The sequence below is a fragment of the Callithrix jacchus genome, chromosome 10 (genome assembly GCF_049354715.1).
Source record: "Callithrix jacchus isolate 240 chromosome 10, calJac240_pri, whole genome shotgun sequence".
Taxonomy (NCBI): Eukaryota; Metazoa; Chordata; class Mammalia; order Primates; family Cebidae; genus Callithrix; species Callithrix jacchus.
In genome coordinates, this window is record NC_133511.1 from 123,779,619 (window position 1) to 123,792,521 (window position 12,903).

A 12,903-nucleotide genomic window follows, 5' to 3' on the forward strand; every position below is an offset into this window, starting at 1 on the left:
TCCATTTCTTCTAGGGGAATAACGCCTTCCAGAAGCACAAGGCTACCCCGGATTCCTGACTTCCTTTTGGGCCTGGTTGGGGGTGGAACCTCCCAGCCCTCTGCAACCACTTGGTCCTTCCCCGTCTGCAGGTTCCCTGTGCCACATTCATCTCTGAGGCTACCCTGTTTCCCACATTCCCCTCTGGGGCCCCTAATTCACAGACAGTCCTCATCAGACCTCCTTTCGATGGAGTCTGCCTTCTCCTGAATCTTGTCAGCATGGATGTTGCCTTCAGACACCAGCTGGCGCCCAGCCTCCAGGAGCCCTCGGATCCGTTCCCCGTTGGCGTCCATGGTGCTCATGAAGTCCTCCAGTTTTTTAATGGCAGCATCAGCAGCCTGGAGTGTCCCTGGCATCTCCGTGTGAGACAGAACATATTCCTGTGTGGGAGGGGTGATATTCAGTTCATTTTCCCCAGCACAATTCTCCCCCTTCGGAGGGACCCAACCAGGGGCATAACTGAGAGGTGGGGGCCAACCTGTAGATGGGGAGGGTAGCCTGGAGAGCTCTGAAGACAGGGAGGCTGCCAGCCAGCGTGGGAGTCTAAGGCGCAGGGAAGCTGGGTCAAAGGATCTTCAATTCCCAGCCCAAATCCTGTTCTATCTCACTTCTAGCTCCTGATTCCTTTTCTTTAACAGGTACATGACAAACTGGGTTTTCTATTTCTTCTGAAATCAGTTTTAGGAAATTATATTCACATTTTTTTTTTCATTCCCATTTTTATTTTTCTTTCCTTTTTCTTTTTTGAGACAGGGTTTCGTTCTGTGGCTCAGGTTGGAGTACAGTGGCATGATCATAGCTCACTGCAGCCTCAAAATCCTGGCTCGAGTGATCCTCCAGCCTCAGCCGCCCTAGTAGCTGGGACTACAGGCAGGTACCACCATGCTCAGTTAATTTTTTGTGTGTGTGTGTAGAGATGGGGGTCTTACTATGTTACCCAGGCTGGTCTCAAACTCCTGAGCTCAAGTTATCTCCTGCCTTGGCCTCCCAAAGTACTGGGATTACATGTGTGAGCCATCCTCTCTAGCTCCCATTTTTCTTTTTAGAAAATTATTATTTTTTCTTTTTTTGACATGGAGTTTTGCTCATTACCCAGGCTGGAGTGAAATATGGCGCGATCTCGGCTCACTGCAACCTCCGCCTCCTGGGTTCAAACAATTCTCCTGCCTCAGGCTCCCGAGTAGCTGGGACTACAGGGGAGCGCCACCATGCCCAGCTAATTTTTCTGTTTTTAGAGACGGGGTTTCACCATGTTGATCAAGATGGTCTCGATCTCTTGCCCTCGTGATCTACCCACCTCGGCCTCCCAAAGTGCTGGGATTATAGGTGTGAGCCACCGCAGCCGGCCTATTTTTTTCTTTAAAAAATTTTTTTGTAAAGACAAGGTCTTGCCATATTGCCCAGTTTGGTCTGAATATTTTTGGCCTCAAGAATGTCCAGAGGCCTCCCAAAGTGCTGGGATTTCAGGCATGAACCACTGTGTGGCCCCACTTCGCTAACGTGTCCTTTCTGCCCATCCTGCTTCTTAACCCCCAGCCTCTGGCATCTGCCTCCCCCTCCCCCATGTTCCTTCACATTGCCCCAGGTCCCTACTTTCCTCTTTGTCCTGGTGGGGAAGGTGCCCTGAAGTCTTACCTGGCTGCTGAGCACGCCCTCAGCCTGACGAGCATCCCGCAGGAATCCCTGGAAGCCGTGGGCCTGGGCCAGGCGGCCTTGTCGGCTCTCCCACATTCGGCCCAGCTCCTCCCAGCCGGTTCCCAGGGCCTCCAGTCGCTGTCGTAGGAAGAGGCACTGGGGATCGGCCTGGTCCCGGGTCACCTCCTCGCCCAGGGCCCGCAGCCGGCTGTACTCGCTCTGGGCCCGCTCCACCTCTCCCCGAAGGGCTGCGTGTTGGGCCAGGAGAGCTTCTGCCTCAGGTAGGGTGGCCGGCCCTTCTTCAGAGGCCACAGCAGTCTGAGTGCGGCCTAGCCAGGCCTGGAAGTCATCCAAGCTTCGCAGGAAGTCCTGCAGCCGCCGCGCCTCCCCCAGCGACTCTTCTCGACGCCGCATGGTGGCCCTGAGGTCTTCCCAGCCGGTCTGCACCTCTCCGAGCCGGGCGTTAATGGCTGCTGCCTGAGCGGGATGGCCGGCAGCCAGGGCATTTGCCTCTCGAGTTAGTTCGCCCACCCGGGCAGCGATGGCCTCCAGGTCCCGCTCTGTGCCGGCCAGCTTGCGCTGCAGGGCCAGCACCCCGGCCAGATCGTTGCCTAGGCCCTGGGTGGACTCGATGACCTTGGTCTTCTCTCTCATCCAGGCCTGGGTCTCCGTGCACTCTAAGTGGTAGTTCTGGATGCTCAGGGCTGAGGTCAGAGCTGCCTTCTTGCCATCTGCCAGGGACCGAAACTGCTGCCACCTGAGGGCAGGAGGAAGGTTCGGTTTCCAGCCCTGCTCAGGCCCATTTGGAAGCTTCTTCCCTGCTCCTGTCTCCCTTGGTATCTCCCCTTGACTCCTCCCTTTCTGGCCAGCAGCCGCTTCACACTACCTTGACCCCCGCTCTCTTGTCTCTTTCATCCTTTTTCCTTCCCTAACACATTTCAGACTGTTTGCAACCTCCTTTGCAGCCACCCTTCCAGGCCTTACAAATCTTGCCTCCCACTGCCATCCCCATTGCTTCATGTTTTTGTCAGCTCCCCAGTCCTGCCCTCCCAAGCCCACCTGTGGTTAAGCTGCTCCTGGGTGTTGATAATGCGGTCCTTGCCTGGGGGGTTGGCCTTCAGTAACTGCCTGGCAGTGTCATTCACCGCAGTGATTTGCACTGCAAGGGCATTCATTTCAGGCTCCAGGGTCTCAAACCTGAGAGGGTGGAAGAGCCAGGCGTGAACTGTGGGAGGCAGCGATGTGCCCAGTCATCTAAGGCCACCTCTCTTAGACACCCTCGAGAACGCCTCTCCTTCACAAGGAGGCTTATCTATAGGAGTCTCTGGGCCTCTCAGCCTATGAGGTTCATAGTATCTGTGGGTCAAGGGAGGAACTCCCAACTCCCCCAAAACAAGTAGAATAACTATCATCGCTACAGTTGCTCAAAAGATGGTAAAAGGTAAAGGTCAGGAACAGACACACAAGTCAAACTAGACCCTGGTGTGGGACCAACACTTTATCCCATCCTCTCAGCTTCCTGGGACTTCCCCCTTAGCTGCCTATCTGGGTCTTATCCCACTAACATGTTAGAATATGAAGTAGTAACCAAAAATATTTGTCTAGGTGAATGAATATGTGAAGGATAGCTTCTTCCAGGGATATTTTATGTTTTTTTTGTTTTTGTTTTTGAGATGGAGTCTCGCTCTGTTACCCAAGGTGGAGTGCAGTGGTGCCATCTTGGCTCACTGCAACCTCTGCCTCCCAGGTTTAAGCAATTCTCTGCTAATTTTTGTGTTTTTAGTAGAGATGGGGTTTCACCACCTTGGCCAGGCTGATCTTGAACTCCTGACCTCGTAATCCACCCTCCTCAGCCTCCCAATGTGCTGGGATTACAGGTGTGAGCCACTGCACCTGGCCAACATTTTATGTTCTGATATGGCAGGGTCTGCAAATGTTTTCTCTAAAGGGCTCGATGGTAAATATTATAGGCTTCATGAGCCACGCAGCTGCTATGGCAAACTGAGTCCTGCAGCTGTAGCCTGAGAGCAGCCACAGGCGGTACCCAAATAGGCGAATGCAGCGCTGTTCCAATAAAGCTTTATTTACAGAAACAAGCAGCAGCCTGGATTTGGCCCAAGGGTTATAGTTTGTCAACCTCTACATTAGGATACCTTGAAAACTAAAAAAACTTTAATTACACTTTTATTTATTTATTTTTTTGAGATAGGGTCTTACTCTGTCACCCAGGCTGGAGTGCAGTGGCACGATCTCGGCTCACTGCAGCCTTGACCTCCGGGTTCAAGCAATCCTCCTACCTCAGCCTCCCCAGTAGCTGGGACTACAGACACACACCACCATGCCCAGCTAATTAAAAAAATTTTTTTTGTAGAGATGGAGTCTCACTGTGTTGCCCAGGCTAGTTATGAGTTCCTGGACTCAAGTGATCCTCCCGCCTTGGCCTCCCAAAGTGCTGGGAGTACAGGCGTGAGCCACCAGGCCCGACTTAATTACATTTTTTTAAACACCAGAAAATTTGATTACACATTGATCATAGATCATACCAAGAAATTCTTAATTTTGTTCTATGTGATAATGGTATTGTGGTTCTATAAAAGAAGACTTTAAGATTTACTGAATAAATGATTTTAAGATTTATTATTCTATATATAAAGCTATTTCAGTGTCGCTGTCTAAAAGGTTTATAACTTCAAAACCTCGGCTATTTTAAGTCCACACAGACAATTTAAAAATAATTATTATAGGTATGAATGCTTCCTCATATTTCTTCAAGGACACGCCCTGAAGAATGTAGGAGGGATGTGCTAACATTGGGGACTTGGTTTTTAAAAGGGCGGGGATTCAAACAGAGCAAGATATTGACAATGACTGAATCAGGGCCATGTGTGTAGAGGGGTTTGTTGTGAAATATCTCTATTTGTGAGCATGGTTAACATTTTTCGTTAAAACTAGAAATTGACAACCACTAAGACTCAAAGGGGTGAGGTGGGCAGTTCATGGAGGGACTCACCACCCACAACCTGGCCCCTGCCGCCTCCCAAGTCCAGTCCCACTGGGAGCCCAAGGGGCCTACCTCTGCTGTACGACCTCCAGGTCTTCCAGGCGCTCAGGCAGGGCCAGCCCGTTGAGCCACTGCTCCTTCTCCTCCACCCAGAGCCCACAGGCCCCGGCCTCGCTGAGCATGGTGTAGAGCGTCAGGGCGGCCTCCAGGGCCAGTGCGCGCTCTCTTGCCCGGGCCTGCAGCTCATCGTAGTGCCGCTCCAGGGAGGGCACCCGGCCCTGCACCTCGGGCGTGTGGCTCAGTGCAGGAGGCAGGGCTACTGCCTGTTCTCTCAAGGCTTCCAGGGTTGGCCGGTGGCCTCGGATCTCCTCCTCCAGGGCCCGATGCTGCCTGGCCAGAGCCTGCGTGGAGAACTCGTCGTGCCCCAGCTCAGGGCTGGACACCAGGCGCAGGGCGTCCACCAACCAGGCCTCCATGTCGTTTGCATCAGCCTGGAACTGGTAGAGGCTGGCAGCTTGGGCCAGCCGCTGGGCACGCTCCTCAGCCAGGGCCTCTAGCCGTTCCCACTGGGCTTGGAGCTCAGCTGCACGGGCAGAGGCCTGGCTTGCTCCAGGGTGACCCTCGGCCACCAACTGCTGGCCCTGCTCCAGGGTGAGCTTCAGGGGCCCCAGCCGGCCGCTCATCTCGCCCCGCAGGGCTGTGTGCTTGTTGAGCAGGCGGAGGACACCGGTCAGGTCCCGGCCCGTGTCGGCTGAGGCCAGGAGGTGCTGCTGCTCCCGCACCCAGGCCTCAGCCTCGCCCACCTCCCAGAGGAAACGCCAGAGCCGCCGTGATTCCTCCAGCCGGGCCCGCCTCGCTGCTGCCAACTCACACAGCGCCTCATAGCTCTGCTCTAGTTTGGTTACCCGCCCCGACACCAGCTGCGGATCACAAGGTCTATAATCTGAAAAAGTGACAGGAGAGGGTCAGAGCGGTAACTGAGCCCTCCAGCTGCTCACCACCCACCGCACTCTCTTGGGTTTCCCTCCCTGCCTCTAGCTCTGTCACCATCATCTGCCCACCATCTTTCCTGTCCCCAGGTTTCCCAAGCCTTCCACCTCTGCTCTTGATGTGCTCCTTCCCAGTCCCTCCCTCTCCAGTGCCTTCCCTGAGACTTTTCACCTTTCCCTGGGTTGCAGAAGCGCAGGGCAGAGGCACTGACTGCCCGCACCCTCTCAGCCTGCACGGCGATGTCTGCTTCTACCAGCTCGTGAAGCTGCAACAGGTCCTCCACTCCGGCCAGGTGCTTGCCCAGGTCCTGAGACTGCAACCGGCCCTGCCAGGCACACATGGAGTACAGATGCCCACCTGAGCATTCATGTGCCAACCTGGCTGCATCTTCCTTCCAACCTCTCCATAGCTCTAGGTGTTGCACCCAGGTGAGAAACCTGCTTGCTCACATACACTGGGATACCCCAGTTCTGCCCTGGCACCCCGACCTCCTTATCCATAACTCCCCTGACGTGGAACAATGTTCTAACTCCTGCTCTTGGACGCTTTGCTATGACTAATCTCAGCCTCAGAATCATCGACACCTTCCTGTCGCCACCGCTCCACCTCAGCACCCAGCAGCCTTCCTTCTGCATCTCTCCCCGACCTACCCTCCTGGCTGCTGCTGACCTGGGAGATGGCAGCAACCTCTAACAGGTTTCATTCTCACGCTGCCTACCCACAGGCCTTCTTCAGAGGAGCCAAAGTGACCTTTTTATAAACATAAGGTACAATCAAATCTCTCCCCTTCTCAAAACCTTCTAATCACTTTTTTTCTTGGCTCGCTGCAACCTTCCACTTCAAGTGATTCTCCTTCCTCAGCCTCCCTGAGTAGCTGGGATTACAGGCGCCCACCACCACACCTGGCTAGTTTTTGTATTTTGGTGGAGATGGGGTTTTGCCATGTTGGCCAGGTTGGTCTCGAACTCCTGACCTCAGGTGATGCACCTGCCTCAGCCTCCCAAAGTGTTATGATTACAGGCATGAGCCACTGACCCTGGCTCTTTTTAATTAATTAATTAATTTTTTTGAGACTGAGTCTCGCTGTATAGCCCAGGTTAGAGTACAGTGGTACAGTACAATCTTGGCTCACTGCAACCTTTGCCTCCTGGGTTCAAGCAATTCTCCTGTCTCAGCCTCCTGAGTAGTCTGAGAGACTACAGGTGCCCACCACCACGCCTGGCTAATTTTTGTATTTTTTAGTGGACATGGGTTTCACTATGTTGGCCAGGCTGGTATTGAAGTCCTGACCTCAAGTAATCTGCCCGCCTTGGCCTCCCCAAAGTGCTGGGATTCCAGGCATGAGCCACTGCACCTGGCCCCTTTTAATCACTTTAAAGGATCCATGTTCCAAACTCCCTGACCAGGCCGTAAGGCCCTAGTGAGCTGGCTGTGCCGTCCCAAATCTCAGTCCACAGCCCCGCTCCTGATGCTCACAGCCCACTGGCCTTCCTTCTGATCCTGAACACACCATGCTGGTCCAGGCTGAGGGCCTGTGCCGGGCTGTTCCTTCCACCCAGAATGTTCTCTCCTCACAGCTCCCCGGGCTGGCTCCCGGCCACTATTCTAGTTTCGGCTCATGTGGCATTTTCTCAGAGGCCTTGTCTGACCAGCCCTTCACACCACCCTGTTCTAGTTTCATCACTGGTTTTATGGCCCCTGCTCTTTTGTTTATGGAAAGGTTCGTGGGTTTTGTCATCAGCCTCCTCCATCTAGAACATGAACCCCATGAACTGGGGATGGGGCCCTGACTGGCTTACACTCCACAGAGATCGGCTGAGCAGACGAGCGAACGCACCACTGTGGGGCTCCCTCGACTCTTGCTTACCCGTATCCCACCCGGCAGGCCGCACTGGTACCTTCATGTCTTCCATCCAGTCCATGAGGTAGAGCAGGTCCTGGAGCACCTTCTGCAGCTCCAGGTTGAGGAGGAGCCGCTCCCGTCGGGCGGCTACCATCTGCCGCAAGAAGTCCCAGAGCCGCGCCACGTTGTGCTGCCGAGCGGAGATGCGCTTGATGTCATGGTAGTGCTCAGCAGCCAGCTCTGCAGCCACAGCGTCCACCGCCTGCACCCGGCCACTGTAGGCCACAATGTCCGTCTCGATGGCTTCATGCTTCCGCACTGCTGCCTCAACAGCTGCCAGCTCCAGCCCAAAGTTGTCCTGTGGCAGGGGCAGGGAGGGGAGGTGTGGGGACCAAGGGACAATGCTTCTGCCCGTTCCTCTGTCCTGCAGGGCACTCAGGCTGCAAAATGCCAGCTCCATGTGGTGGCTCTGTTCCCTCTCTATTCCACCCCATCCTGTCTCACCAACCCTCTCTCTCGTCCCAGCCTCTGGCCCTTTGCTCACAGGCCTCTGGGCCTTTTTACCCACATGATGGATTTCGTGTTTCATTGTCCCCCTACCGCTTCCTGCAGGGCTTCTTATCCACCCTGTCTGTCTCCCAGTTCTGAGCAGCCTAAGCATCCTAAGAGCCTCAAGTCCTACCTGGGACACAAGGCGCTGGTTCTCACTGAGCCAGGTCTCCCGCATAGCGGCCTTGCGGTCGAAGCGGGCGGCCAGCTGCTCTAGCTTCTCCTGGCGGATGAGCTCGGTGCGCAGGGCCAGCTCGCGCTCATGCTCCGCCTTCTCCAGCCGCTCCCAAGCCTGCGCGGTAGGGACAGGGTTAGTGGAAAGGACAGGGCAGGAAGGGTTCAGCAGGGCTAGAGGCACAGGGTAAGTCCCATGGAAGCTCCGTCTGGTGGATCCATGGAATGCAGTGGCTGAGACGCCTGTGTGTGGAAATAGGAAATGGCAGTGCTGGGAATCTGTGAAGCCATGTAGAAGCTTCTGGAAAAGGGCTAGAGGAAGCAGGAGCAGTGGAAACCGTCTGATTCCTTTGTGTTGGCAGGACTGTGCGTGAATTTTTACTTTTAGTAACTTTAGTTTATAACGTTGTGAAAAAAACAGAAGGGATAGTGAGCTAGGAACAGGTTGAGCTGAGGGACTTGGGACAAAATTTCCTTACGTGACCTCACACGGAGAGTCAGACAAAGGGGCAAAGGGCCGTGTGCCTGAGAAGACGGGAGAATGATGTCCGGCACAGTGTCGGCAGCCGGGCAGAGCGTTCGAGTTTCAAGCTGGGGCAACAGATAGCAGAGCTCGGTGAAGGCTGAGAAGGCCCCGGGTTTGGGGATGTGTGTGAGGTGTCTGGGCCAGGGGCTGCCCTGAGGGTGCGTGGCCTGTGGGCAACACGGACCTTGTTGATGTCCGAGATGAGCCGGCCCTCACGGGGTGTGTAGACCTTCTGGTTGTTGGCCCGGAGCTTGCTCTGGATGGTGAAGAGCAGCACTTCCAAGTTCCCTTTCTCGGTAAACCTGAGGCAGGAGGCCGGGTTGGGGTCAGAATTAAAGCCCACGGGGGTCACAAGGACTCTTTACTCTTCAAAATGGGTGTCCTGTGTTGCCTTCCTTCTTACAAAAGCAATACAACCTCTTTGCGTGGAAGCCAGAAAATACTAATACTAGCAAATCAAAAGAACACCACCTTATTTTACCTTGAGACGAAGTCTCGCTTTGTCACCCAGGCTGGAGTGCAGTGGTGCGATCTGGGATCATTGCGACCTCTGCCTCCGGGTTCAAGTGATTCTCTTGCCTCAGCCTCCCAAGTAGCTGGAATTACAGGCATGCACTGCCACACCTGGCTAATTTTTGTATTTTTAGTAGAGATGGGGTTTCACCATGTTGGCCAGGCTGGTCTCGAACTCCTGACCTCAAGTGATCCACCCGCCCTGGCCTCCCAAAGTGCTGGGATTACAGGCGTGAGCCACTGCACCCGGCCGAAATAGTTCTTCTATAACCTATTTCCTCTCTCATTTTTCATGATCATCTTTCCATGTGAATAAATGCATTTCTTTCATCTCCTTTCCAGTGGCTTACTTTTCTTTTACAGGGGTCGCGTTGGTGAACATCCTTGAAGCTATACCTTTGTTTAATGTGAGGAAGACCACTTCCTGGGTTGAAGGGTATACCTTATTCTCTGGAATGTACAGAAACAGTTGTTTCCTGGACTAATGTTAGTTTCAGAGCTGAAATGTGTTAACTCCAAAGGCGCTCCATGACAGCATAAACACAGACATTTTGGCAGGTACTGAACAGAATGCCTAAGAGCAATCACACACTTGGAACAGTTAATTGCTAAAACACAGAAATGATAAGAACCTCTGGAATTCTCATGTTACCAGCCATACCCACGTTGCCGGTTGTGACCTGTCAGGTCCAGTCCCCTGAATCCCCTGCTGGGATTGGGTTACCACGACACCGCAATCAGTAATCTCATTTGATGAATTACACTGACTCAACACACCATAGCAATCATTTCCACAGCATAATTTTTTTTTTTTTTTTTTTGAGACCGAGTCTTGCTCTGTCACCGAGGCTGGAGTGGAATGGCATGACATTGGCTCACTGCAACCTCCATCTCCCAAGTTCAAACGATTCTCTTGTCTCAGCCTCCTGAGCAGCTGGGACTATAGGCATGTGTCCCCATGCCCAGCTATTATTTTTGTATTCTTAGTAGAGACAGGATTTTACCACGTTGGCCAGGCTGGTCTTGAACTCCCAACCTCAGAAGAGATGGGGTTTCACCATGTTGACCAGACTGGTCTCCGGTGATCCACTAGCCTTGGCTTCCCAAAGTGCTGGGATTATAGGTGTGAGCCACCATGCCCAGCCCACAGCATGATTTTTAAGAATGGCTAATCATTAAATAATTTTATTTTGTAACAAGTATGTTGTTTGGATGCTTCTGGCACGGGAACTCTCTGCTAAATTCATGTACTGCCAAATTTCCCTCCCAGAAGGCTGCCCTAATTTAGGCTTCCTCTCGTGGGAGCACAGTTCAGGGCAGGGTGGGGCCCAGGGGACACCTACTTGGGTGGCTTCTCCACAGTGCGGTAGGAATTGAAGGACTGCAGCTGGTTCTGGACCCCACTCAGGGAGTTGGCCAGCTGCCGGTCATTGAGGGTCACAATCGTTTGCTCGATCCACTGCAGCAGTTCAGAGGCCAGGGACTCGTACTTCTCCACCAGGCGCTCTGCCTCCATGGCGTGGTCCAGCACCTGTGAGACAGAAAACAGGGACGTGGCAGGTCCAGTCACAGGGTCCCTGGCCCAGTTCTGCAGCTCTACCCTGCCCCTGCACTGGTGGAGTAAGACCCCTGGGCCAGGCCTCCGCTGGCCTTTACACCTACTGCTTATGGACAATACCTTGCCAATTCTCTTGCCTTCTACTGCCAGGGCCTTCATCTTGGAGAAGTAATGGTAGTAAGTAGCCACATAGGTAATGATTGACTTCTCATCTGGCTGGTCCACATTCACATCTGCAAGAGAGGACCATTCGGGTCAGGCCTCACTTACCCCAAGCCTGGGGCCCGCCCAGTCCTGCAAGGCTGACATCTCTCCATCCCCTTTTAGAGTAAAATGACAACTCAGCCATTCAAATTAAAAGGGCACCAAAAAGCTCACCTTTTCTCCCCCTTCTCCTGGAAACAAGAAGGGCCCTCCAAGCAGAGCACAAACCCCAGAAGCACAAGGAGGCTTTTATCCAGAGTTCCCCATGGAGACCAAAATTAGTTGTTTGGGGAAGAAAAGCAAGAAAAGAAATAGCATTCCTATGTGGGGAGGGATCATGAACTTTTAGGCTGGAACAATGTCTAAGTAGTCAACGGAGGCCAGATGTGGTGGCTCACGCCTATAATCCCAGCACTTTGGGAGGCTGAGGCAGGCAGATCACGAGGTCAGGAGTTCAAGACAATCCTGGCCAACATGGTAAAACCCCGTCTCTACTAAAAATACAAAAATTAGCTGGGCGTGGTGACACGCACCTGTAGTCCCACTTACTTGGGAGGCTGAGGCAAGAGAATCACTTGAACCCAGGAGGCAGAGGCTGCAGTGAGCTGAGATCGTGTCACTGCACTCCAACCTGGCAACAGAGAGAAACTCTATTGCAAAAAAAAAATAATAATAATAAGTCAATGGATTCAGGGGCAGCAAGACAGAGGTATGAACTAAGCCTCCTGAACCTAAGATGCTCAAGGCATTGGGGACTGTGATCCCCACAGCACAATGGGGACAGAGGCCAGCTCTCAGCATCATCTCCAGGTGTGATCATGCCGTATCTAACCTCAATCCCAAAACTCAGCTGTGGGCCCAAGGAGGGAAGTGTCTTTCAAGCTGATTAGCTTCCACTACACAACCGAGGCTGACCGTGACTTGAAATCTGTGGGTTCTCTTAAATAAGCCAGATTTTATCCTAAAGGTAAGACTATGAGACCGGAAGCCTCTGCCCTTTCTGGAAACACACAGGCAGGCAGGAGCCACTGAAGTCATCTCGGAAAGCTGAAGAACATTTAACTTTATTTCCAGGTTCTGCATTACAGCCATGCTGCCCAGAGGCTCTCCAAGGAGCGCTGCATGTAGTCTATCTACATCTGTCTGTCACTAGCTCACTAAGAAGTCAACGGAATGACACTTGTCATTCTGGAATAAAAGGTCCCAGGCGATAGGACTACAGGTAGGATGGAAAACGGAGAAAATGGCCAAGACCAAAATCCACCCACGGAATTTAAGGAGCACCTCCAGCAGAGGAGTCACTGAGTCCTTCTCTCCTCCCTATTCTGGCTACACCAAGATTGGTCTCCACTCTCCCAGAGACAGTGGGGGAGACAGGCTGCCTGAATGCCAATCTCAGCTCCATCCGCCAGAGGACCTGGGCAAGTTGCTTACCCTTTATAGTCCCCCATCTTCTCTTCTATAAACTAAGGATAACAACAACACTGATTTCAAAGGGTATTGTGAAGATCAATTAAAGCATGTCAAGCGCAGAACCAGGTACCAAATAAGAGCCCTGTTACTGATCTCATCAGCATAATGACCAGAAGCGCAGGAACCAATCAGCAGGGTCAGCTGACCACAGGCCAGTTCTGGGTGAGAGTGCAAGGTCATAGAGCCTAAGTTTTTTCTTAAAAATTGTTTTAAAAAAATAGAGATGAGTCTCACTGTTGCCCAGGCTGGAGTACAGTGGCTATTGATAGGTGTGATCCCACTACTGATCAGCATCAGAGTTTTGACCTGCTCCATTCTGAATGGACTGGTTCACTCCTCCTTAGACAACCTGGTGGTTGCCTACTCCCAGGAAGTCACCAATGCTGAACGTAGTG

The 12,903-nt window shown here is 52.9% G+C and overlaps 1 protein-coding gene across 6 annotated transcripts in view; it reads right to left on the reverse strand.

Moving 5' to 3' along the window:
- Positions 1-12,903, reverse strand: part of SPTBN2 (spectrin beta, non-erythrocytic 2) — a 43,926-nt gene that overhangs the window by 14,354 nt on the left and 16,669 nt on the right. For all 6 annotated transcript variants that reach the window (XM_009008535.5, XM_078341475.1, XM_035263427.3 and 3 more), the window contains 10 exons: positions 10,952-11,064; positions 10,617-10,804; positions 8,945-9,062; positions 8,194-8,352; positions 7,567-7,869; positions 5,840-5,993; positions 4,751-5,621; positions 2,737-2,874; positions 1,678-2,434; positions 220-422 (listed from right to left, as the gene is read on the reverse strand). In XM_009008535.5, the coding sequence (XP_009006783.3) occupies positions 220-422; positions 1,678-2,434; positions 2,737-2,874; positions 4,751-5,621; positions 5,840-5,993; positions 7,567-7,869; positions 8,194-8,352; positions 8,945-9,062; positions 10,617-10,804; positions 10,952-11,064 (3,004 nt within the window). The remainder of the gene's footprint in view (positions 1-219; positions 423-1,677; positions 2,435-2,736; positions 2,875-4,750; positions 5,622-5,839; positions 5,994-7,566; positions 7,870-8,193; positions 8,353-8,944; positions 9,063-10,616; positions 10,805-10,951; positions 11,065-12,903) is intronic.